This window comes from Echeneis naucrates, chromosome 13, assembly GCF_900963305.1.
Source record: "Echeneis naucrates chromosome 13, fEcheNa1.1, whole genome shotgun sequence".
Lineage (NCBI taxonomy): Eukaryota > Metazoa > Chordata > Actinopteri > Carangiformes > Echeneidae > Echeneis > Echeneis naucrates.
The window spans coordinates 14,384,443-14,406,577 of record NC_042523.1 but is presented as its reverse complement, the minus strand read 5'-3'; the positions used below and the strand labels follow the sequence as shown (position 1 = coordinate 14,406,577).

The following is a 22,135-nucleotide window of genomic DNA, read 5'->3' as shown; positions in this document are numbered from 1 at the left end:
TCAACAAATATTATCGAAACGTAGTTTAACTGACGTAGCCACTATTTTTTTAATTTATTTTGTTTTGTTAATTATTATTGAGTCTTATTGACTCAATTGAGTTTTACTGGTTCTCATTCAGTGTTCAACTGTATTGAAAGACGTTTGTATGACCATCTCATTTTGTGCTTCAGATGCCTCTTTTAAACTTTAAAAGACCCTTTCAGACCTTAAAATTGCTGTTTTAGTTTCTAAAAATATTATTAATATCACTAATATCATTAATATCACAATATTAATAAAAATATTATTTTTTATAAAATAATATAAAAAACGACGAAGATGCCGTTAAATTTCCAAATTATAATGCATTTTATTTGTTCAATCATAAAAATAATTTAATTTCCAAGCAAACAAATGTAAATTTATAAATGTGTAAAGCCATTGTGTTTAAAACTTATTATTTCTTTTGCTTTGTTCCATTGTAAACAAAAATGCTTCATAGGATAATAGTGCAACATAGCAATAACAGGCTATTTTACAAATGTGCACAGTCAGGTATGGCCATGCACAAAAAATTATACACACATTTATTAAAGAAATCTTATGTGGCATGCCAGGCCCTGCATTTTATTTCATACTAACTGCTTACATAAAAAAAAATATGCTTTTTTTTTTGTTCATATAAAGTAGTAAAGAGAACCGCATTATGCCTTTTTCCCTTTCTTCTTATTTGAAAATTTACGCCGTTGATGGCCACCACTTCCTCGTCCCCAGCTGCTTCCTTTTGCTCTATGCTCTTTCCACATTGGCATTGGTGGTTCAATTTCCCCTGGTCGTCCTCCCCTGTCAGGTACGCTACCCATTCGTGTCTAGTGAGACGAAAGACGAATTAGAAATCATTTGCATTGTGAACCAAAGAGGTAACCAAGAATGGTTTATAAGTATTTACAGCTGTACCTTGTACACAAGGGAGCCTGTTTCAGGCTTGACTGGCTCTATGAAGGACTGATCCTCTCTGGCAGCAAGCAGATGAGACAAGGACACTCGGGAGGAGGCAGTGAGAGATGAAAGAGGTGGAACTGAGGCCAAGGCTTCACTGCGCTCCTGTAAACACAGAACTGAATGAACCTGCTGTTTGATTTTATCACAACTCACCAATAAGAAGCAACTGAAACAACGAGTTGACTGGTGGACAGATGGGAAAGTTGGCAGCAGTAATAAAAAAAAAAAAAACAGTCCTCAGTCCTTTTTAGTCCCAAAGTGTTTCAGTCTGTTGGTCAGTCAACCACTTTGATTGAAACTAAAATATTGGGGGGTGGGGGATTATCACTCGAAGAAACAAAACGAAAACACAATATTTTCTACATACATTTGTGGTGTCCAGAGGATGAAGCCTAGTAAGTTTAGTGATTTTTTTTTATATTTCCTGGAGCATCAGATGTTGAGACAAAGACGTACAGCTGCAATGACTAGTCAAGTCATTGTTTACTGATTCAATCAAATAATCTTAAAACTACTTTAAGGAAAAATGCCAAACATTTGGCGTTTCCAGCATTCCAAATGTGAGGATCTGATGCATCTTTTTTTTTTTTTCTTTTATCATGCTTCTCATTGAGATTAAAATTTCTTTTCTAAGAATAAGTAAGACTCAAACAACAACACAACAAAAGTACAAGAAACTAAGAGATATAGCTTTACCAATAATGTTTACAATTGTCATATTGGAAAATAGATAGAATACATTCAATAATAAAAGACTTTAAAATCCCAAATGGAAACATAAGAGTCTATTTGGAAGCAGTTTGCAGTTCATTCTATTTAGGTCACGCATTGTACATTAGGCCAGTTTTGCCAGTATTTGTCGCATGCAAAAAGATACTAATGATGCCACCTTGTGCTGTATTAAATTGTGATTGGGATTTTTCAGTGTTACCTTGTGTTTTAGAAAAAAGTCAATTGATTAATTAGGGGGGTCACTGGCAGATGAAAGCCTACCTTTTGTTTTTCTCCCCATGCAAATGACTCAAGTGTGACCTGAAAGCGTGTGATCATCATCTTCCACCGACACTGATAGTCCTTTGACAGAAGTTGATTGATGTTCTCAATTTGTTTCTGAAGAGAGGGGAAGAGAGAAGAAAAAAAAAAAAGGTATAAACATTGATGTCAGAGTTACATGTGAAGTTTAATGAATTGTTTACACTCATATAAACATACCCACTGCTCTGAGCTGAGGCTGGTGCGAAGAAGGGGGTCTATAATGCCCCCACATGGTAGACGGGCAAGCCTGGACTCCAACTGCATTAAATAAAAACAAAATAAACCTTAAAATGATTCTTACGAATATAATCATGACTTACAGAAAGGCCAATCTTCCAATTACCTCACTCAACACATCTGCTACTTGAAAGGAGGTGTCCATGTCAAGGGCACGCAGCAGTAATATCCATTCTGCCTGAATCTCAGCCCTCCTTCTGTCTTCATCAGGACCTTCATCATCCTCGTATTCATGGCAAACGTCTTGGCTGCGATCCACCACCCGCTGCTCTTTCTCAAATTCCTCTTCTGTCGTTTTCTGCTCTGGATGCATTTCCTTATGCTGGATCATGTGAGCTGCTTGTAATTCTGACACAAGGAAATCTGGAGGATTTTTTAATAACAATACACTTAAAAATATGATCAGCGAATAAACAAGACCTTCAAGAGATTCATATTATTACATAGTTCTCACCAGTGATTTTGTTGAGGGTAGCTGGCTCCAGTACCTCTGATGTCAGCCCACTGAGCGGAGAAGACATGATTGTCAATAAAGCTCTCAGCTCTCCCATCAGCAAGACATCACCTGTCCAACCTGAGTCTGAAAAAACAAACAAACAAACAAAACAGTACAGAAAGGCAGGAAATTTTATTTACAGAGATTAAATATATAGTCACTTAATTACTTGGTAAATCAATAGAACAGACATCAACAAACGACTCCTTAAAGCTAAGGATTTGATGTGTTTACTGCTTCATATGCTGGTTAACTCAAAAAAAAAAATGTTGACAATTTTCACAATTTTCAACATTTTATAGGTAAAGTAGTTTATAAATGAATGATAAATATAATGATCTTATCAGCCATTCTCATGTTCGAGCTCCCTGAATGTAAATATGTGCTGGTTTTCCCTTTTAAAGGTTAGATTCTCTGTATATGTTTTTTGTTTTAAGGCAGTGGGTAGCTGTGCTGGAATTTTATTTATTACCATTGTCTTAAATTGAACCAAATGATGAATGAATTGATACTGTAGAAATAATGAGTGTGGAGGCAGATGTCATAGATCTCATGTTTCTTTGCAGAGACCTGTCTGTCTGCCTTCCAGCCTGCCTGTCTGTCTGTCTGTCAGTCAGTCATTCGGTCTATCTGCCTGCCTGTCTGCTTGCCTGCCTACCTACCTACCTACCTACCTACCTATTTATCTGCCTGTCTGTCTATCTATCTATCAGTCTCTCTGTCTCTCTGCCTGTCCATCTGCCTGTCTGTCTATCAGTCTGTCTGTCTGTCTGTCTGCCTATCTGCCTATCTGTCTGCCTGCCTATCTGTCTGCCTGCCTGCCTATCTGCCTGCCTGCCTATCTGCCTGCCTGCCCGCCTGCCTGTCAGTCTGCCCGCCTGCCTGTCAGTCTGCCCGCCTGCCTGTCAGTCTGCCCGCCTGCCTGTCAGTCTGCCTGCCTGCCTGCCTATCTGCCTACCTGCCTATCTGCCTGCCTGCCTATCTGCCTATCTGCCTATCTGCCTGCCTATCTGCCTATCTGCCCGTCTGCCCGCCTGCCCGCCTGCCCGCCTGCCTGCCTGCCTGCCTGTCTGCCTGCCTGCCTGTCTGCCTGTCTGCCTGCCTGCCTGTCTCACCCTGCAGCTCCGGACAGACGGCCCTCAGCTCCGCACACAGCCAGGTGAGCAGCGGACACGGAAGCTCTTCACAGTCACACCGTCCGAGGCAGCGGCGGCCCGGATATCTGACGGGGAAACACCGCAGGCAGGTGAGATACAGCTGACACACCGGAGCGAAGCGACTGAACGAACAGGTGTAAAAAAAAAAACAAAGAAAAAAACCAACAACAAAACAACAGTGAAATATTTCTTACTTTAAAGTTTTAATGGCTGACACCGTCTGTTGAGTCCTGTCCATGGCCGCTGGGAGAGTCCACAGCGCGGTTCATGTGTTCCTGTAAGTCGGTGTCGAACTTTGTTTACACCGGTGAGCCCTGTGCTTCCTGTTTTTACAGCCTTCAATGGCGCCACCTGCAGGAGGGAGTGTGTACAGCAACCAGGAAGCTGCTCCGTATTATTACCCATTACCGGGCTGTTGTTGTTTTGGAGCTGAGCACTGTGGAGGAAGTGGCTAAGGACTGTATGTACTAATTCCTCATTTTACATTATTCCTAATTCTATCTATCTATCCATCTGTATATCTATCTATCTATCAATCAATCACCTGAAAAATACATGACCTATGAACCATAATCACATAATTAACTGGAGTCGAATATAAACTTCATCCTTCAAATGCAAACTTATCAGGCTTCATCCTCTTATCTCTCATGACATATGGCATCACTCACCCTCACACTTGCTCTTCTGTGCTCCCCATCTTTATTATAATTATGCCATTTTATGGTGTCTTTACTGCGAGCCAGAGCGCTCTGAATACTGCCCTTGGTCTTGCTGGAGCAAGCAGCACCAGTGACACCTTCTCTTTGGAGCTGGTTGAGTATATTGAGGATGTTATATGTATTATTACTGCCAGGACACCTCCTGCTCTAGCTATTGCAGTAAAACGTTATGAATTTAAGCAGCACTGTAACTATTGCAGAGCAAGGTGTGATAGTCACTATAAAATGTTGTTGTCTTTTCTTTGCAATACGTGTTGAAAGTAGTTCACATATATCATTTGTTAAAGACCTGGCAGGCATCTGTTTGGCCTTATGTCAAGTAAAACTGTCTGTCTGATGTCTTTTTACAAGGCCTCAGCTCCCTCTGTGAGGGCTCCCTGGTCACATGCAGATTTCACAGCAGGCAGTAGGCTACTTGAGACACCTATACTTATAACACAAGCTCCTCCATCAGCATCCTATGAACGGAACAGGAACAATGAGGACAATAGCAGTGAGACATACTGAGCCTTGATGTACAGTGTGTCTAAGTTTGCTTGGTCCATTTTGCCATATGTGCAGAAGCTGAGGTTTTGCCAACAACAAAAGCCCCACCATGCGTCAGGATGCTTCATCTTTTATTCCCCTGAGACTAGCCTGCTTCATGAAATCTCAGAGGGAGCTGACCTCTGACCTCTGGCAAGTACCCAGACAAAGTAAACAGACCCCCCCCCTCGCTCTTTGGCAGCCGTGATCATGCATGGTGGACATTTGTTGGTTGAAGGAGAACAAGGTACCAAGTGATGCCCGGCATAGATTATTACTGCAGCATGCACCAAATATTGACCTAAAGGGAGTGAAAGATAATACAGAAAAATTTTTATTTAGATGTGAATATATGCACCACTAGTGGTACTATTTGTACCAGTTTGTAGGGAACCTTTTTCACTTTGACATGTGAGTGTTTTTTGCACTTAATCTCCTTTAACTCAACATTGAAGGTGATAAAGGATGAAACTTCATGAAACCTGCAAAGAAAATTTGAAACGTGGCATAAAGAAAGGCAACATTTTCCAGCCATACATGACCAACCTCACATACCGTGGACATGCGCTCACATCACAGCCAATTTTTTTCGTGACGCCAAGTTGTTGGGTTTTTTCTTTTGCAAACGGTAGTTTTCTTTACATCAGTGATGCAGAGCACTTTGGAAAGGCAGCAGTGTGTAGAGCTGTGAGAAAAGTAACTCTTGCACTGAAACGGCTCTTCCCAATGATGGGAGTGTTCCCAAGACACAAACCTGTAAGAAACATCAAGGAGGAATTCAACAGGTTTGCAGGTGACTGACATATATTGACTGACTATATTCTATTATTTTAAATGATATACATTCTGCTGCTCTCCCTGTGGCAGCAGACAGTGTTTCTTCTTCTTCTTCATCATCACCACCATCATCATCCTCCTCCTGTGATGTTTCAGAATACTTTGAACAGCCACCCGAGGCAAGATCTGAGCCTGGAATATTTACAGCTGCTGGGTGTTCAATAGTTTCAGTCAGAGGATGAACGAGGCAGGTGACACCATCCACAACTGTTCGGCGAGGGGTTGGATATATCTATCTATATCTATATAGATAGATATATATATCAGTTTTACTTTTTAAAAGACACAAGTTTATATTTAGATCTGATGTAGGCACTTCGGTCCTGGGGGGTGACCCCGGGACGCCCTCAGCTCCTCAGCCTCTGTCAGAGGTGGTGGTGGCGGCTCCACTCGTTTTTCGGGCCTCTGCCTTCTTTCTGTTGGCCAAGCAGAATTCAAATGTTAATCTCTTTTTTTTTTTTTTATTATTAGATTTTATTTAGTTCGTGTACACATTGTCACTTTTCAATCAAAATGGGTAAGCATTGTATGATGTGTTCATCTGCTCAGTGGGCTATTAAATGAGATGACATTAAAACATTTTGTTAGGGGTTTAAATTAATATTTACTTTGTTTAATAGCTTAAGTCAATTAAAAAAATAATTTAATTAAAATCAAAGTGAGGTACGATCATAGCCCAGTAAAATATCCCTTACCTTTTTTAACTGATGTTTTTATATTTCATTTTTAACTTCTTCCAAGTACGCTTCTCCCCTGATGGACTGCACCTAAATGAAAATCTGATTTTATTCCCATTTATATTTATAACTGTAAGCTACGATCTCTTACGGTTAAATGTAAAATCAATCAAAGAGTACATCCAAACTTACACGTTGACTTGGGTAGTGTTTTTTTCTCCTGCTGTTCTTCTCCTTCGCTGCTGCAGCGGTGTTACATTTACAGCCAAACTCGTCCTCACACTCTCCATAGGCCTGCATTAAGACCTCCAACTCCATTGGGTTTAACTAACTGGATCGTTTTTTCCTCGGTTGTCATGGTGACTCGTGGTATTGGGGCCCCATTGATGATGGCTTTTTGTAGAGGTTGTGCACGCGCGCAACTCAAAGTGAACATACTCAGAGTTGACTGAACCAACTCAGATCAGCTGTTCTGGAACTGGACACTCAGAGTTCAGGCAGAGACTCAGAGTTTGTTGAACCTCCTGCCTGGAATACCCCCAGGTATTTTACCACAATATCCCCACAATAACAAGGTTGCAGGTTTGTTTCCCGAACATGTCTAGGTTAACTGACTCTAAGTTGTCCGGAGTGTGTGATGTGACCAGACCCCTCTACCTTCTTTAACTGAAGGTATTTCTGTAGCAGAATCACATCAGTGTGTTATATGATGACAATAAAGCTGATTTCCTTACCTGTATCTCCTGAGGTGTTTTTTTTATACTTTTAATTAACTTTTTTAAGCAAACACTTTTGTACTTTTATTTAAATAATATTCTGACGAAGCTACTTTTATTGACAGGGCAGGGATATGTATGTGTTGTGTACTCTGCCCACCTCTGGGCAGGTGTCAGGGTTGTGTGTTTGTGTGTGTGTGTGTGTGTGATGGGGGGACAGTTGCTCAGGTGACAGAAACCCCGCCCACTGGAGACACAGTCATGCTGGTGACATCACCTCCGAGTTTCATTCACACAAACAGCAGGGCTCCACCGGCAGGCAGGTGGAATGGATGTACGTCTGATCCACATGTGGGATGCACTGTTTTAGTTTGTGTTTTCAACACAGAACATCCCCCCCTCCCGCCCCCAGAAAAAAATCAAGAAAAACATTAAAATACAAAAATAAACAAACGCTAAGTTCATCGGGAAAGTGCGGCTGACCATGGATCGACTGGATCAGTGGAGCTTCGAGTCCAACAAACTGGACCTGGAGGAAGATTTCTGCTTCGACTACGGAGCGGAGGAAATAACAGATTATCAGGACCCCAGTGAACTTCTGGCTGCTTTGAAACAAAAGGAGGAAGAGGTTTTTCTGGCAGCCCAGCTGGGAAACGCGCTGCTCCTGAAAAACCGTCAGTTAAAAGAGCAGAGCGACAAAGTTCATGATCAGTACGCAGACAAGCTGCAGGTAAGATCATCCGTTCATGTTATCTAAATCTACTACAGCGTCTTTACTGGTGTGCTGCTTTGGATAAAATCGTTTCACGGACTCTGCAGCGGATGAAAACGGAAGTTTCCTCAAATCTTCCTTAATTATTTACGCAGCTTTGGGTCAGACTGAGGAGGACTTTAAGAAAACTGGAAGGAATGAACACAGTATGGAAAATATACCACATTATGGCTGAAAGAGCCTGACCGACAACAGGTTGCTTTTATTGAGAAATGAACATACGAACTAGATCAAGTTTCTCTAGTTTCGTTAGGAGTTATATGTCCAAGTGAAGTTTATGTACTCATCTTTGCAAAATTTTCAGTTTGACAAGAGATTGAGAAAAGGCCCAAATAATAAGATAACCCTAACCCTAAATAATTCGGGAGGATTTATTCCCAAATAAATTATGAATCTTATTCGTTTTAATGAATGCGCTTGTTAAAGATTCAGACGAGATCTACCGCGTTTTGAAATGTTAAAATTGCATTATCAGCCTACAGTCTCAGTCCAGACTCCAGGTTGTATTCCTGTTAACTCTCCCTAACACCTTACAACACTAAGTCACAATGAGCCATCAGCTGTTCTAACATCCACAGAGTCACTACATGTCTGTCATGATTTGCAGCAAAGGAGGAATCCTTTTGTTGTTGTCCTTGTTGTAAGCTTTACAGCACCACACACCTGAGCGGATAGGACAGAATAAATAATAACTGTTGATGTGTCCTTCAGAGTTTCACTCTTAAATCCTATCAGATGTGATAACCACACAAATTACAATATTGACAAGCAGATTTAAATGGTTTAAATGTAGCAACATAAATCTTTGTGTTTTGGCCTGTGGGTTGATGATATTTGAACAGATCCAGTTTATTTATTAGCATGATGCTAATTTTTCAGGTGTTTTATATATATCCTCATGTAGTTTTGTGATGTAATGGAGATGTCAGCTGCTGTTTCATAATAATTTACGTGCTAAGGTCAATTAGTTATGATCTTCAGTCTTTGATCCAAAGAAAACGATGTACACTGGGAGGAGATGGAAGGAAAATCTAGCGTGACATATTTTACAGCCTCTTATCAGTGAACATAGATGAGGTGAGCGTTTTGCAAAGTAACACATAGATACAGGACATCAAAAACTTATATAATCTTCCAGGCAGGCGCATAAGGTGAAACACAGGGGAGAAATTAGCAGTTATGTTTGTCATCAGTTTATATTAATTAATTATTTTGTCAATTAATTGATGGATCATTTTTTTTCTATTAAAAAAATTCCTTAACAATATTACGCCGACTGCAAATTGCCTTCTTGTGCTTTCTTGTTCAAAATCAAATATTTTAATATCACACGAAGCAATTGAGAAGGTAGTCACTTAGTTACGAGTAAGTTTCTGGATAGGCCACTCATAGACGTATATATGCAGTGTGTGGCCCCGTTCTTCCAACAAACCTGAGTGTCTACAACACATATAAAGCACATACATAACCGACATAAAGCTCATTTATGTGTATATGTGTATATATGTACAAATTTTTATATTATTTGGTATTGGGAGAAATTGTTTGCTGTAAATTCTCAGTAAAACTCAGTTCATTAGTTCAGATCACAGCTATCACAGAATTTCCTGTGATCACATTTCCTGTAAATCAGGCTCATTGTTGATTCCTTGTAAAACAATAAACTTTTTTGTTGTCACATCCGATTGCCAACAGGGAGAATTTAGAGCTTAGTAGTTTCAAGCCTACATAATATAAACATTTTCAATTATTCACCTTCATAGCTCGACATGTTTGAATTTTGTTATCATCCCCATTGCCACCTACGGAGACATTGATCTTTTTCCACCTCTATTCAGGCTCTGGAGCAGAACAGGCATGAGCTGCAGCTGAAACTGCATGACTGCCAGTCCCAGTGGGAGAGCCAGGTGGGAGAACTGGAGAGGGATGTGAAGGAGCTGAGCACCCAGGTGGAACAACTCTCTTGGGCACTTAGCGAGGCTGAGAAGGACAAGAGTCGAGCCCAGCTGGAGCACAGCGACCACATGCAGCGACTCAGAGAGGAACTCAGCACAGTGAGTGCCAAATGGAGATCCTTGTTTTAACTTTAGTGGAGGTGGATGGCTTAGGTTGTATGAATTATTGTAATTCCGTCTCCATCATATAACATGAGAGTGAATTTCAGAGCTGGGTGCAACGCACTCCCCTGGCTGGGACAGTAATTGAGCCCTGGGGAAACAAACACCTGCTATAGGCCTCTCGAGCCAAAGTAGATAAATGGGCTGTCACCCAATCCAAACGCTGAAACTCTGTGTTCTTTACAAACCACTCAGGTATCAGTCTGGCTCAATTTAATTTGTTCTACGGCAAGGCCAGACTCTTGGACTCTTTATATTCTCAGAACAAGGCTGCAGTTAAATTCTTCCTGAGATAATACAAGAACTTATCTGAACAGCAGAGGTAGAAAATGTTTACAAAGCTATGAAGCAAGTCTGAATTGTTGGCTTGAGGCAAATGATCTGTGCCAGTGTGGAGCAGGATGGAAACAATATGTAAACAAGAGGGGGAGTGAGCTTTACTGCTCTGACTTGATTCAGATCTAGGACAGATTCAGGAAAGCTTAAGGAGGTTCTGAAAGAGGCTGATTTCACATAAACACACAGTGAAAAAAGGAAGATTTCCATTGCTTTAATATCACTATCATCAAAGTGAATATTGTTGTGTTTTGACCTGTGGGTTGAGGTTATTTGACCTGATCCAAAAAGAGTATGAGCATTACATGTGTTATAAATACTCAGGCAGTTGAAACGGGCAAGAACAGAAACAACACAGGCCTACAGCTGACCTGTCTGATGATCACTGCATATGTGTTAAGGTCAAACACTTGTGAGTCCTAGTGTTTGATCCAAAGAAAACACTGCTCACTGGGAGGAAAATCGAACATGGAACATATTTTACAGCCTTTTATCAGCAAACACTGAGTGGTTGACTGCAACTCAGAACTGGACAGCCTTGAATGTTTTTCTGGCCAGAGAAAGTAGGAATTATTTTACAATCGTTGTTGAAGTGCACTCAACTGATCATTTAGCAGAGCTCTTCCCCATGTTGAGATCATCAAACATCAACTTGAAAGTTAAAAATGAATCCAAACAACAATCTAGCCCCTCCCACAAACCAAGTTCCACAGAATAAGGAACTAGAGTTAATCCCCCTGGCCAGGCTGAAAGACCCTCACTGAAGGAAGCCGACTCCCTAGAAGTTCAGGAAAACGTCAATTTAGATAAAAGGTGCTATCTCTGTCTGGGTGTTCAAGGAAAGGAAATATTTTATTCTGCGTTTCGACATCAGGCATTTGAAACTGTGAACTCTGTGTGGTTGTAAAACTCAGAGAAAAGTGGAGATGTATTAAGGAAAAAAAAAGCATGAAGAAGCTTCATGTCTTACCTGGTATGGTGAGTTGTTTTAACATTTCACAGTACCAGTTCGTAGACTTGTTCCCGAAATTTGTTCCTTGTGTCCTCATCAGACTTTGGAGTGACTACAGTTAATCATTATTTTCATTATCAGGGAATCCAATTATTATTTGCTAAGTGAGAGATACCTATTTTTAAATGTCCAGCCAAGGCTGCAAAACCCAAAGACATGAAAAGAAAATTAGAAAATATTCATATTTGGTGGACCATGTTTAAACCTGCAGGTTCAGTCACCGGGCCTGGGGCCTTCCTGTGCGGAGAACTGTCTGTAGGTCTGAGTGTGAGTGGTTGTTGGTCTCTGTCTGTCTGTCTGTCTGTGCGTTGGTCCTGTGATGGACTGGTGACCTGTCCAGGGTGACCCCACCCTCACACTGGGTGAGCTGTGATTTGCTCCAGCACCCCACGACCCGGGAATGGATAAGCGGAAGAAGATGAGTGAGGCTTTAGGTTTTGGGCATTTTTGCTTCACTCACTCAATCAGAGGACTAAATTGTTGCTGTGTGTTTACTAGAGGATTAGTCAAATGTTTGTCTGTGCTCTTGGTTTCAATGCAGCTCCTGGAGGAGAGTTTTCACAGATTCCTTCTCAGAGAAAATGTTGTCACGTGCCAGATTGTCACATGCTGAGTGTTTTAGGAGCAGCTGACGTACAGGGAGGTTTGAACCATGTCAAGCTGATGATTCAACAGCTGAGAACATGTTCATCAATCATTGATGACTTTTTATTCTGTCTGATGTAGGCTTGTTAATTTGTTCCGTGACTCAGTTTAAATTGTGACCTACCAGTTGACTTCGAAATGTTTAGCAAGCAAAACTTTCAAATTTGATTCTGCTTAGCTGTGAGGCCTTTGATCTACACTGATAAAAAGAAACATTTGATTAAAATATTTTGATGATTTAGTTTCACTCTTGCATAAGAAAATGTTTCACCAATTAAAAGCAGAAACTTGGATTCTTTTGAACAGGAAATACCAGCAAAGGGAGTCTGAATAGAAGATGATAAGAGAGACAGTTTCGTTACAATTTGTTTATTGGCTATACTTGTTTGTCAAATTCAAGACATTTCTTTGGACTTGTGGCAAATTAGATGAAATATAACCATTAGTCAATAACAGGACTCATGTTTACAGTGGTTACAAAGAAATATAGTCAATAATGAATCTGAATTATCATTACAATTACAAGAATGCTGCAGAGCTTCATCCAGACATCTAACAACCAAATCAAATCTGACAACCAAAAGCATTCCTCACTGGTCAACTTTTCACCTCCTGCTTTCCACCTAATGTCATGTGGTCACTATCCCCGCTGGTGGATCACACCGTGTTATTGGACAACTGTGACAAATCCCTCACTGTGGATTTCCGTTATTGTAAAAGGAGACGCCCAAAATGAGGCGAGCCCCTGTGACCTCTGCCCCCTTTGGCAGCATCACCCAGCTCATAAAACAAAAAGGAAGACAATGCACAATGCAGTGAGATATAAATCTCTCATTTGCTCCTTTGATGTTGCCCGTTATACCCCAACATTCATTATCCCTGGGGAAAGCCATCTTTTCTGTGTGCTCCCTGAGGACCCCGGCTGTAGCTGGGGTAGTCAACTGGCCTGAAGCTTCGGGGGCAGTGTGTGGGGGGGGTGTCATCTTTGTGTCACTACCAAATGGAGCGTCCTCCTTCCACTTCTGTTTTGGTGGCTTCTCAGTGGGTTGCTGCCTCTATTGTGAAGGAGGCCTGTGTTGATGAGACAAGGCAGTGACAATGATGGCTCACAGACGCAAATGCTCCCTTCTCTTCACTGTGTGTCTGCATGCTATGTTTTGTTTTTGTCCATCAGTGCGTGCTTTACTCTCACCCTCACGCAAACACACACATGCACACACATCCCGCTCTTTTGAGCCCTGAGTCCTGCCTCACTTCTTCTCTGCACTCTTGTATACAAGTCCACAGAAGCTGCACCCCCAAAATTTACCCTCCTGATGTCCAAATCCTCTGCCACATTGTTGTCTAATGTGGCATGATGATGTCACTGGCAAGACCAAGATGCCCTTGTGCTCCATCTGCTCCGGCGGCCTGTTCTTTCATCTTGTTTTATGTGACGGTGATGGGAATTGACATGGACCCGCCGAACTGCTGAGTAAGGGGAACTGACGGTCTGAGACCAGAATGGGGGAGGGCGGGGGTTGGTGGGAGGGAGTCAGGTTGCTCAGAACTTGCAGAGAAGTGTTCCCTCAGTTTTGATGGATCAGTGATTACAGGAGCCATCCTGCTTTTTGTTTTGTTGGTTTGTTTTTGGCTTACAACCTATTAAGGTAGTCTGAGCACTTTTCATGTAAATAAGGTGATGTTGACATTCAGAGTTTCTCACAGCACATTGTGTGTGGCCAAACAAATATGATGAGCATTTTATTCCTCATAAAACATTTAAAAAGACTTTTTTGTTTGCAGTGTAAATATGGCATTGTTTACATGCAGAATTGGTGGCTGTTACGTTTCTTGGCCTCTTGGTGCTGTCAACTGTTAAACACAATGAAACCTCCAAGTATCATTAGTGGTCAAAAACTCCACATAAAGAGGTTGAAAATAGCCAGTATTTTCCAAAATTGGAGGCAAAACATATTTTGTCCTTCACAGCCCTTTAATCTCCTTACTCTGACCACACAGATTTTGTCTTGGGAATCGCTGGGTTCTAGAAACACACAGCACCAGAGCAAAACTGCTATACTAAACATAGGTAATTCCAAGCACCTAATGCCCACCTCTCAGATAGGCATCTTGTTCTGCTTCTCATCAGGGTCTAGATTATTGGACTTAATCTCAGTCAGACCAACTTTCAGGTGGAGACCTACATGATACTTACGTTTCTCGTCATGGTTTGATTCTTACAGAGTGGTTTGTTTAAATCTGTCTATAAGCTCCTTCTCATGTCCTGAAGCGCACAAATAATGCCAACCTGTGAATTCAAAAGCTGTATGCCTGTTTTCTTTCATTCCTGTTGTGATTCTTGAATGTTTGTGCTATCTCCCTGATGTATGTTTGTGTGTCAAGGCGATGGAGGTGGAGAAGGCCATGTCCAATGAGCTGCAGGTTCTCAAACAGGAGCTCCAACAGAGAGGAAGCCACAGAGTGCAGGATGAGGAGCTGATCAGTGCCATGAGAGAGCAGGTAACTACGACCTACAAACAATTCACATGTAAAGAAAAAATGCCCAACCCAGAGGAACCCCATTCATGTAACCACTATGGCAAAATGATTGTTGGGTAGAATGTTTCTGATCTTTAAGCCATCATATAATCACACAGAAATGATGACGAGAAAAAAATGCACTAATGTGTCTGCTGGTGCCTCAGTCATTTCTTCTCATTAACTTTTTTTAGTCATTGACTAAAAAACAGAGTGCAAGCTCAGAATAAAACATTAAAGCACACATTATGGTCCATAAAGTGCAACAGTGAGAGCAGTGAAAAGAAAAATGGTGTCACACTCTTATAGTAAGATGTGATTTATTTATTTTTTTTTCTTTTGTTCACTCACTCCATGATATATGGGCCATTATGCCTTAATGGAACTATCAGAGTGAAGATTTCTTCCACAGACAGACCACACAGTGACGAGCTGCACATTCCTCAATTCATTTACATAACCAGTTAACACTGGTTGAAGTGACTCTTCAATATCACTTTAAGTTGGCTGTTCAAATTGATAGTAGAGATGCAGCATACTAAGATGTGGCTCACGTGGATTTAAAAACATTTGATAAATTGATGAAGGAATTAGTTTAATGAGGAAGGAGCAGGAATAATTTCTGCTTGTGTGCACCTAACTCGTACTAAATCACACATACCCACTGTGGGGATGACATGATGAGGTTTTAGTGTCTTGCAAAGGATTATTGTTACTTTGTAAGCATGAATCCCTTGGTTGGATGGAAAGCAAGGCTTTCATTATAGCAACTTTAAATACTTTCCTTTGACAAATCCAGAATCAAAATGGACATTATCTGTAACTGATTTTAACCAATCAGGCCCCAATAGTGAGACACTGGTTAGGTTTCATGCTCTCAATCTCTCCATGACTTGTTTCCAAATAAGAGAAGCCAAATAGCATTCCCATATTAGATTACTGATTAATTTTCACTCTTCCATTTGTTTTCATTTGCCTTTTATCAGGGAGATTAAAGGCAAAGAAAATATTTTCTCTTCTCATCATAGATATAAACATTAGCTTGATGGGGAAGAATGCAAGGAGTAAGTGAGCTTTTGGTCAAAGTTTAGATCTTTGTTTTGTGTGTTTTTCCAGGTGTTACGTCTCACCCAGAAGGAACAGGTGTTGGAGCAGCGATTTGAGAGCGTGTGCCAAGAAAATGCTGATCTGAGGGCCAGTTTGGCCTCTTTACAGAAACGTCTAACTCTGCAAGACCAAATCAACCAGCAACACGGCCAGCAGGTACATATATAAATGTATTACAAGCTGAAATAACCCACTCAGATCAACACAGGCACACCCAGCGTTATACTATCTTCAAAGTAAGTGCCTACTCATTAATGCTCATTGTAAAAGCTCAGTGTGGTTGCTGTATGAATGAAAAAGCCTCAGTTACAAAGGGTTTTTCTGCTTCCTGCCTGGCAGCCGGGTTTCAGTGGGATTGTGGAAAGCATAGCTAAACAATCACCTCATCTCTGTCATTGTAACTCCCAATTGCAGTTCTGGATTTCTCTTGTGTTGGTTTCACTTTATGTCGAGCTGAAGACTGGAATCTGGCATATCAGGATGTCTCTGGCATTCATTGACTTTTTGGGAAATGCGCTTGTTTTAAAAAAAAAAAAAAAAAGGCCACACTTTGCCCAGCATAAAGCTTTCATTATCAAACCTTCCCTCTGTCAAATATCCATGCAGCCTCTGAGAATCCATAACGTTGTCTCATCTTGATCATTTTCATTGACCGCACTTGTTAACCAAGAACTCAATGTTCACGTGTGATTTTAGCTTTCTGAGGCGTGGCAGGAGGTGGAGGCAGCACGCAGTCGTTCACAGCAGCTACAGGTCCAGGTAGAGGAACTTCAGGAGGCATCTCTGCAGGACGCCAAGAGCTACGGAGATGCTTCCCTGCTGTCTGAGCTGGAGAGAAGCCTGGAGATAGCAGGGCTGGGAGTTAGCAAAGAACAGGTACTGAAGCAGAAGCACTTCATTGTCCAGAAAATATGCAATATTATTTTGATTACTAAAATGTATCCATATCTGGAAAATTTAAACTTGAGAAAAAGTTTCAAGTTCTTTTATAACAAAGTTAAAGTGAATACTGTGGAGTACATGTGAAAAATCAGAGCAGCTCCACGCTACAACAAATGAGACGTTGAGCACAAGGCAGAGTCTAAATTAGTTTAAAATGACAGATGACTGGAGATCGTGACTCTGGGTTCTGGTTGTGCTCACCTTTCCTCCATATTGTGGTTGGCAAGTGTTATTTTTGTGTTATTGTCATCCTACCCACAATGATTCACATCTGCTCTGAGCGGAAATTGAGTTCCTGTATGTGTGTGTGTGTGTGTGTGTGTGTGTGTGTGTACGTGTATACAATATCTTTTCTGAAAAACATCAACAATAGGATCACACAAGTCAGTACCATATTAAAGTTGAAGATTAGGAAACCTGTCGTTTTACTGAAAGTACAGTAACTGTCTGTAAAGCAAAGAACAGCCTGACAGAACATTATGTTCACTATGACAGTGTGACTTGTGTTGACTTGTGAGAAGATATTCTGTAGTAGGGTGTTAAGAAAGTGTTAAAGTTTGAGTCTGTTGAGTCAAGTTTTAGTAATGGCAGCCAAAGATCAAGGAAACTAATTGTAAGTGAAACCAGGTCACACTGTGTGTCTGCTGTTGTTGTTTTGTCTCATCAGGAAAATGTGATGTATAGGAGAATTATTTGTTACATTTCCTGTTTGTCATGGCCACGTTGTTGGAGAGTTTCCTTGTTTCACAGTGCATAACTGTGTCTGTAACCACATCATAAAATACACTATTATCTGTTCTATCAAAACTAGACTGTGTTGATTTCTTTAATAAGTTACTCTGACATCCTTATCACATGATGCATTTGACCCAACAATGAGGTGATGCTTTGCACCACCCATTGTGTAAATACTGTGTGAAGAAAGTATATTGCAGCCTGAGGCGAATGATAAAAAGACAAACTATTTGACCTTGTTTCTTTGTCAAGAATTTCTGATATTTCATTAAAAAGATGAAACATGAACTCTTTTCATATGGGAGAGCGCGGTGGCATAGTGGTTAGCACTGCTGCCCTGCAATAAGATGGTCACGGGCTCAGCTCCCGGCCTGGGGCCTTTCTGTGTGGAGTTTGCATGTTCACCCCGTGCCTGCATGGATACTCTGGTTTCCTCCTACTGTCCTACTGTTGTGAAAGTCAATAAAAACTTCATAGTCAAGTTTAAAATGTTTTTAGAAGGTCACAATTAACATCTCTCTTCTCACTGTACTTGGATCATGCAGGAGATGGGCTCCATCCTCCAGTTACTGCGCCCACTCACCCAGGACCAGAACAGCTCACGGAGATCAGAGGTCTTGGGTGAACAGGAGGACCTGCAGGCCATGCTGCACGAGCTGAAGGGGGTTGCCCAAAACCTGGTGCAACGATCCAGCTCTCAGGTGAGCAAGAGCCACATAAAAGGAACAAGTACATCGAAGTGAAATGGAAGTTAAGGGGTGACTTTGTTTAAAATCAGCAGAGAAAAGTTATATTACACACACGTTTATAAAGGGAGAATATAAGTGAGTTGTGTCATCATAGTATATAGAAAAAGGATGTATTTATCCAAAACTCTCAACTCTAAAGTCTTAGACCTGGAACACGTGTTAATGTCTCCATAGTTGGCTTTTTTTTGCCTCCTACTGGTTATTATTGTTGTGGCACTGAACCAGGCAGAGGAACTGTGAACTTGTTTATCCACAGGATGTCAAGGGATAGGATGCTCTGTTAAACCTCTATTTGCTGCTAGCAGGCTTTTGCAATTGTCCATTTGTGTCTCATAGTTTTTGTAAGTCTTTCAGACCACAAATATGCATTAATCCCTGTAACCAAATATCACCATCTAGGCTCTTCCCCCCTTATAGCACCATCAATATAGGACACCAACACAGAAACTGCCTTTGGTTTAGTAAGTTTGACGTACTCTGCTGACACTTGATATCTTTGTTAATGTCTCTCCCTCCCAGGAGCTGAATCCAGCTTTTGTCGACAGGACGGTTGATCAGTGTGGGAATACGAGTGCAGCACAGGTGCTCAGAGATCAGGTAAACGTGTTGAACAAACATGTCTGTCAGGGCGGGGCAGCACCTGTGGAAGCCCATTATTAACAACTTTGGCTGTGCCAGTACTGACCCTGTTACTGTCACTATATCCATCTTAGTGTCACATGCAGATTCACCGACCTTTGAGTGCATTTTTACAGAAACTTCTTATTTTGATCATTTTTTGTCACAAAATATTTGTTTATCATAAATGCTTGACCATGTAAAGCACATAGTTAGGGCACACATATACATATACATATATATCACATTTTTTACACTTTCTTATAAGTTGCAACATAACTCATGTCGTTTTGCAGAATATCCAGCTGCAGCAGGAAAACACTGACCTAAGACAGAAGCTGCAGAGGCTACAGGAGCAAGATGAATATGTCCAACGGGCCATAAAAGACCGAGATGAAGCCATAGCCAAGTAAGAAGTTTATTTGTTCAATGTTTTCACTGCAAATTGTAATATTGCATTAATTCAGATTCAAATTTTCTTTAAAATAACGAACAGTGATTAGTGATTCAAATCTGGCATAAATCAGAACATTTTTTTGTTCATGCATTAGCTTTGATAAAATTGAAAGTCCCACGACTAATAAATTCTAACGCGACTGTGACATGTCATTATCATTTGCTAGGAAAAACCTGATGGAGGTCGAGTTGATTAGAAGTAAAAACGACATGATGTCTCTGAACAACCAATTATTAGAGGCAATCCAACGTAAACTAGAGCTGTCACAGGAGCTGGAGGCCTGGCAGGTGAGGTTACAATTCATCTGAAATACTTTTTGCACATCCAGCACTGCTTCCAACAGCTCCCTGGATCCTCCTCATGGCGTTTCTTTGTCACAATGTGTAACTGTCTTTCTGTACATTTCCTGTTTCATGGGATCTCACACATTTAAGTTCTGAAACATCCCAATTTAGAAATTGCTTTTCAGGCATATTAACTACAATTTCAGTGGTAGATAATAAACAAAAGAGGACTGTATGTGAGTCAGTCCTCAGTGGGGGGCCACGGACAGATGCAGCCCTTCCAGCCCAGTCGGTCTGGAGGGTATGAATGGCAGGTGTCTCTGTCCATGAGTCCTTCTGCTGCTGAGTCCCAATGCCAAGCTGAGACACCTGCTGGATGGTTTGATCTCTTGTTTTTTAATGAGAATACTGCAGATAATAATCAGACGAAAACCCCCAGAAGTCTTCTGGAGAAGTAATTTTTGTTAACTGAAAGATTTAGCAGTCTGCTCCCTCCTGAGATATGCAGAAGACAATGCAAAGATAAGCTATATGGCGCTGATAGTTCATTGGAAGAAAATATTGATCACAAATCCAAATAGAAAAACAACAGTTTTACATTTATCACAGATTATAGCTTCTTTGTGTTGATGTTCACACGTTTTTTTGCTCATACTGTATTTATTGAGGCTCAGCAGTTCTGAACTGAAGTACTTGATTTGATATTAGATCAATCTTTGTTCATTGGTCCATGATGGCTGAAGTTTCAATCACTCAGTGATTGCAAAGACCAACCTAACCATATATCCCTCTCTCAGTACTATCTGACTTGCTCCACCTAAATCTGGCATTTAGCCTTTAGCTTGTTAGCTGTCATTGAAGAATAAAAACTTGAAATGCAAATATATATTTTCTTTTTTGGAAATCTTAGAAAGGCCAACTTTCCAACAACAACAGCTGCACCCTCTATCTTTTAGCAAATACTACACAGACAGGAGAAAGTAGGGCATTTATTGAAGACTATGCTCAATAGTATTTCAATAGCTTCGGGACAACAATAGTCTCTTGCACAAAACAATAATCATCATCACAGACAATACTTTAGAACAAGATGAACTTATTGATGGTTTTAATTTTCTTGTTAGATTGACATTTTTAATCAGACCATAAAAACAATGACTAATACTCCATGTCAGAAAATATATGCAACGGCAGTAAACAGAAACAGAAAAAAGTCACCACAAGAAGGATATCCTCAAACTTCCTGCTCATGCCCTTTCCCTCCCTACCTTTCCTCAGGACGACATTGAGATCATCATCAACCAGCAGCTCAAGTCCCAGCAGCAGTCGGAACAGCCTAAGAAGAAGCCCACTTCCAATGGCTTGTCATTCTTCCGCAGGCCCAGCAGGACACCCTCCACCTTGACACGCCAGTCCTCATGCTCATCCTCCACCTGGAGTTCAGACACTTGTCAGGACAAAACCCAGTCGTCCTGGAGGGACTGGTTAAGACGTGGCAAAGGGGTGCAGTATGACAAGTAATGGACAATGAGTGCTACAAAGAGCAGGGAGGGAGGTCAGTAATAAGCCTCCCTGTACATCATATATGGTGCAAAAGAATCAACACTTTGACTTCAGTGATGAACAACAGAGGCACAACGGACAAAGACTTATCAGACAGGCACTTAATGAAACACATTTCACTGGGAGGCTGAGCCTTCCTGAAACTAAGCTGTGACCATATGGAGTAGTACTGTTGTCACAGAACTGTATGTGAAGGTTTTCTAAAGGCTGTAAATATTGTGCTTTATTTTGTGATATTACAAATGTCTGTGACTTTATATGGTTTACATAATACTCTAAATTTAGATTGGTAGAGAGCGTTTGTTTTGATTAATTAATTTATACATAGTTAATTTGTAACTGTACTGATTTTCGTCTCGACATACCAAGTTGGATGTGAGTAATTGTGTGTAAAGAAATGTTAAATGTATAAGAGACAGTGTGTCCCTTCATGTACACTGAGAATGTGTTTAATTTTTTTCCTTTTTGGGGCATGGGGGGTTTGTAATAACAGAAAAAAAAACAAAAAACAAACCCAAACATGTTCTCTGAATGATGACTTGGTATGGCAGATATATGTGTATGTATTTGTATGTTCTGTGACTCAGTGTTCATTGTTGCTATGTTTCTAAGCTGTTGAGCTCCATAAAACTGGTCATTTCAGGCTTTTTGTGGTTGAGTATTTGTGTACCCAACATTAATATAACACATACCAGTAACAATTAGCATTTGAAGATGGAATTTAAAAATTTACTTCAGGGCATCAGTTATTTTCACAAGGTTACAGTTTACACTATAAAAGTAACTGCTTCTTTTCTTGACCCACTTTGTCTAATCAAAAAAAATTTGATCTGAGAAAAATATCTTGACTCCCAGGTGTTAAAACAAATATTGTCCTTCACAATAAGTGCGC

The 22,135-nt window shown here is 40.7% G+C and overlaps 2 protein-coding genes across 4 annotated transcripts; one reads left to right on the top strand and one right to left on the bottom strand.

The window, feature by feature from the left end:
• Positions 1-355: 355 nt before the first annotated feature.
• LOC115053321 (protein FAM98B) lies at positions 356-4,226 on the bottom strand. Of its 2 annotated transcripts, XM_029517931.1 has the most exons (8): positions 4,104-4,226; positions 3,868-3,974; positions 2,711-2,836; positions 2,363-2,619; positions 2,197-2,277; positions 1,978-2,094; positions 940-1,086; positions 356-851 (listed from the first exon to the last, which is right to left on the bottom strand). In XM_029517931.1, the coding sequence occupies exons 1-8, from the start codon at positions 4,145-4,147 to the stop codon at positions 687-689; spliced, it is 1,044 nt and encodes a 347-aa protein (XP_029373791.1). In that variant the 5' UTR covers positions 4,148-4,226; the 3' UTR covers positions 356-686. The 2 variants fall into 2 exon arrangements, with proteins under 2 accessions (XP_029373791.1, XP_029373792.1); XM_029517932.1 differs by lacking the exon at positions 3,868-3,974 and having other exon boundaries at positions 4,104-4,202.
• A 3,578-nt stretch (positions 4,227-7,804) lies between these two features.
• Positions 7,805-21,886, top strand: LOC115053383 (BICD family-like cargo adapter 1). 2 transcript variants are annotated; one of them, XM_029518034.1, is made up of 10 exons: positions 7,805-8,116; positions 9,997-10,212; positions 14,654-14,770; positions 15,905-16,051; positions 16,592-16,771; positions 18,118-18,273; positions 18,841-18,918; positions 19,236-19,348; positions 19,563-19,683; positions 20,959-21,886. In XM_029518034.1, exons 1-10 carry the CDS (start codon positions 7,871-7,873, stop codon positions 21,199-21,201), a joined length of 1,617 nt encoding a protein of 538 aa, XP_029373894.1. In that variant the 5' UTR covers positions 7,805-7,870; the 3' UTR covers positions 21,202-21,886. The 2 variants fall into 2 exon arrangements, with proteins under 2 accessions (XP_029373894.1, XP_029373893.1); XM_029518033.1 differs by having other exon boundaries at positions 18,109-18,273.
• The last annotated feature ends 249 nt before the right edge of the window (positions 21,887-22,135 follow it).

What these genes read in the sequence shown, in the direction of transcription:
- LOC115053321 (XM_029517931.1), bottom strand. Translation starts at nt 4,147, where the DNA reads ATGGACAGGACTCAACAGACGGTGTCAGCCATTAAAACTTTAAA. An exon ending in TACCCTCAACAAAATCACTG is followed by an intron (nt 2,620 to 2,710) that starts GTGAGAACTATG and finishes AAAATCCTCCAG; the next exon opens with ATTTCCTTGTGTCAGAATTA. An exon ending in GCCTCAGCTCAGAGCAGTGG is followed by an intron (nt 2,095 to 2,196) that starts GTATGTTTATAT and finishes CCCTCTCTTCAG; the next exon opens with AAACAAATTGAGAACATCAA.
- LOC115053383 (XM_029518033.1), top strand. Translation starts at nt 7,871, where the DNA reads ATGGATCGACTGGATCAGTGGAGCTTCGAGTCCAACAAACTGGACCTG. An exon ending in AGTACGCAGACAAGCTGCAG is followed by an intron (nt 8,117 to 9,996) that starts GTAAGATCATCC and finishes ACCTCTATTCAG; the next exon opens with GCTCTGGAGCAGAACAGGCA. An exon ending in TCAGTGCCATGAGAGAGCAG is followed by an intron (nt 14,771 to 15,904) that starts GTAACTACGACC and finishes GTGTTTTTCCAG; the next exon opens with GTGTTACGTCTCACCCAGAA.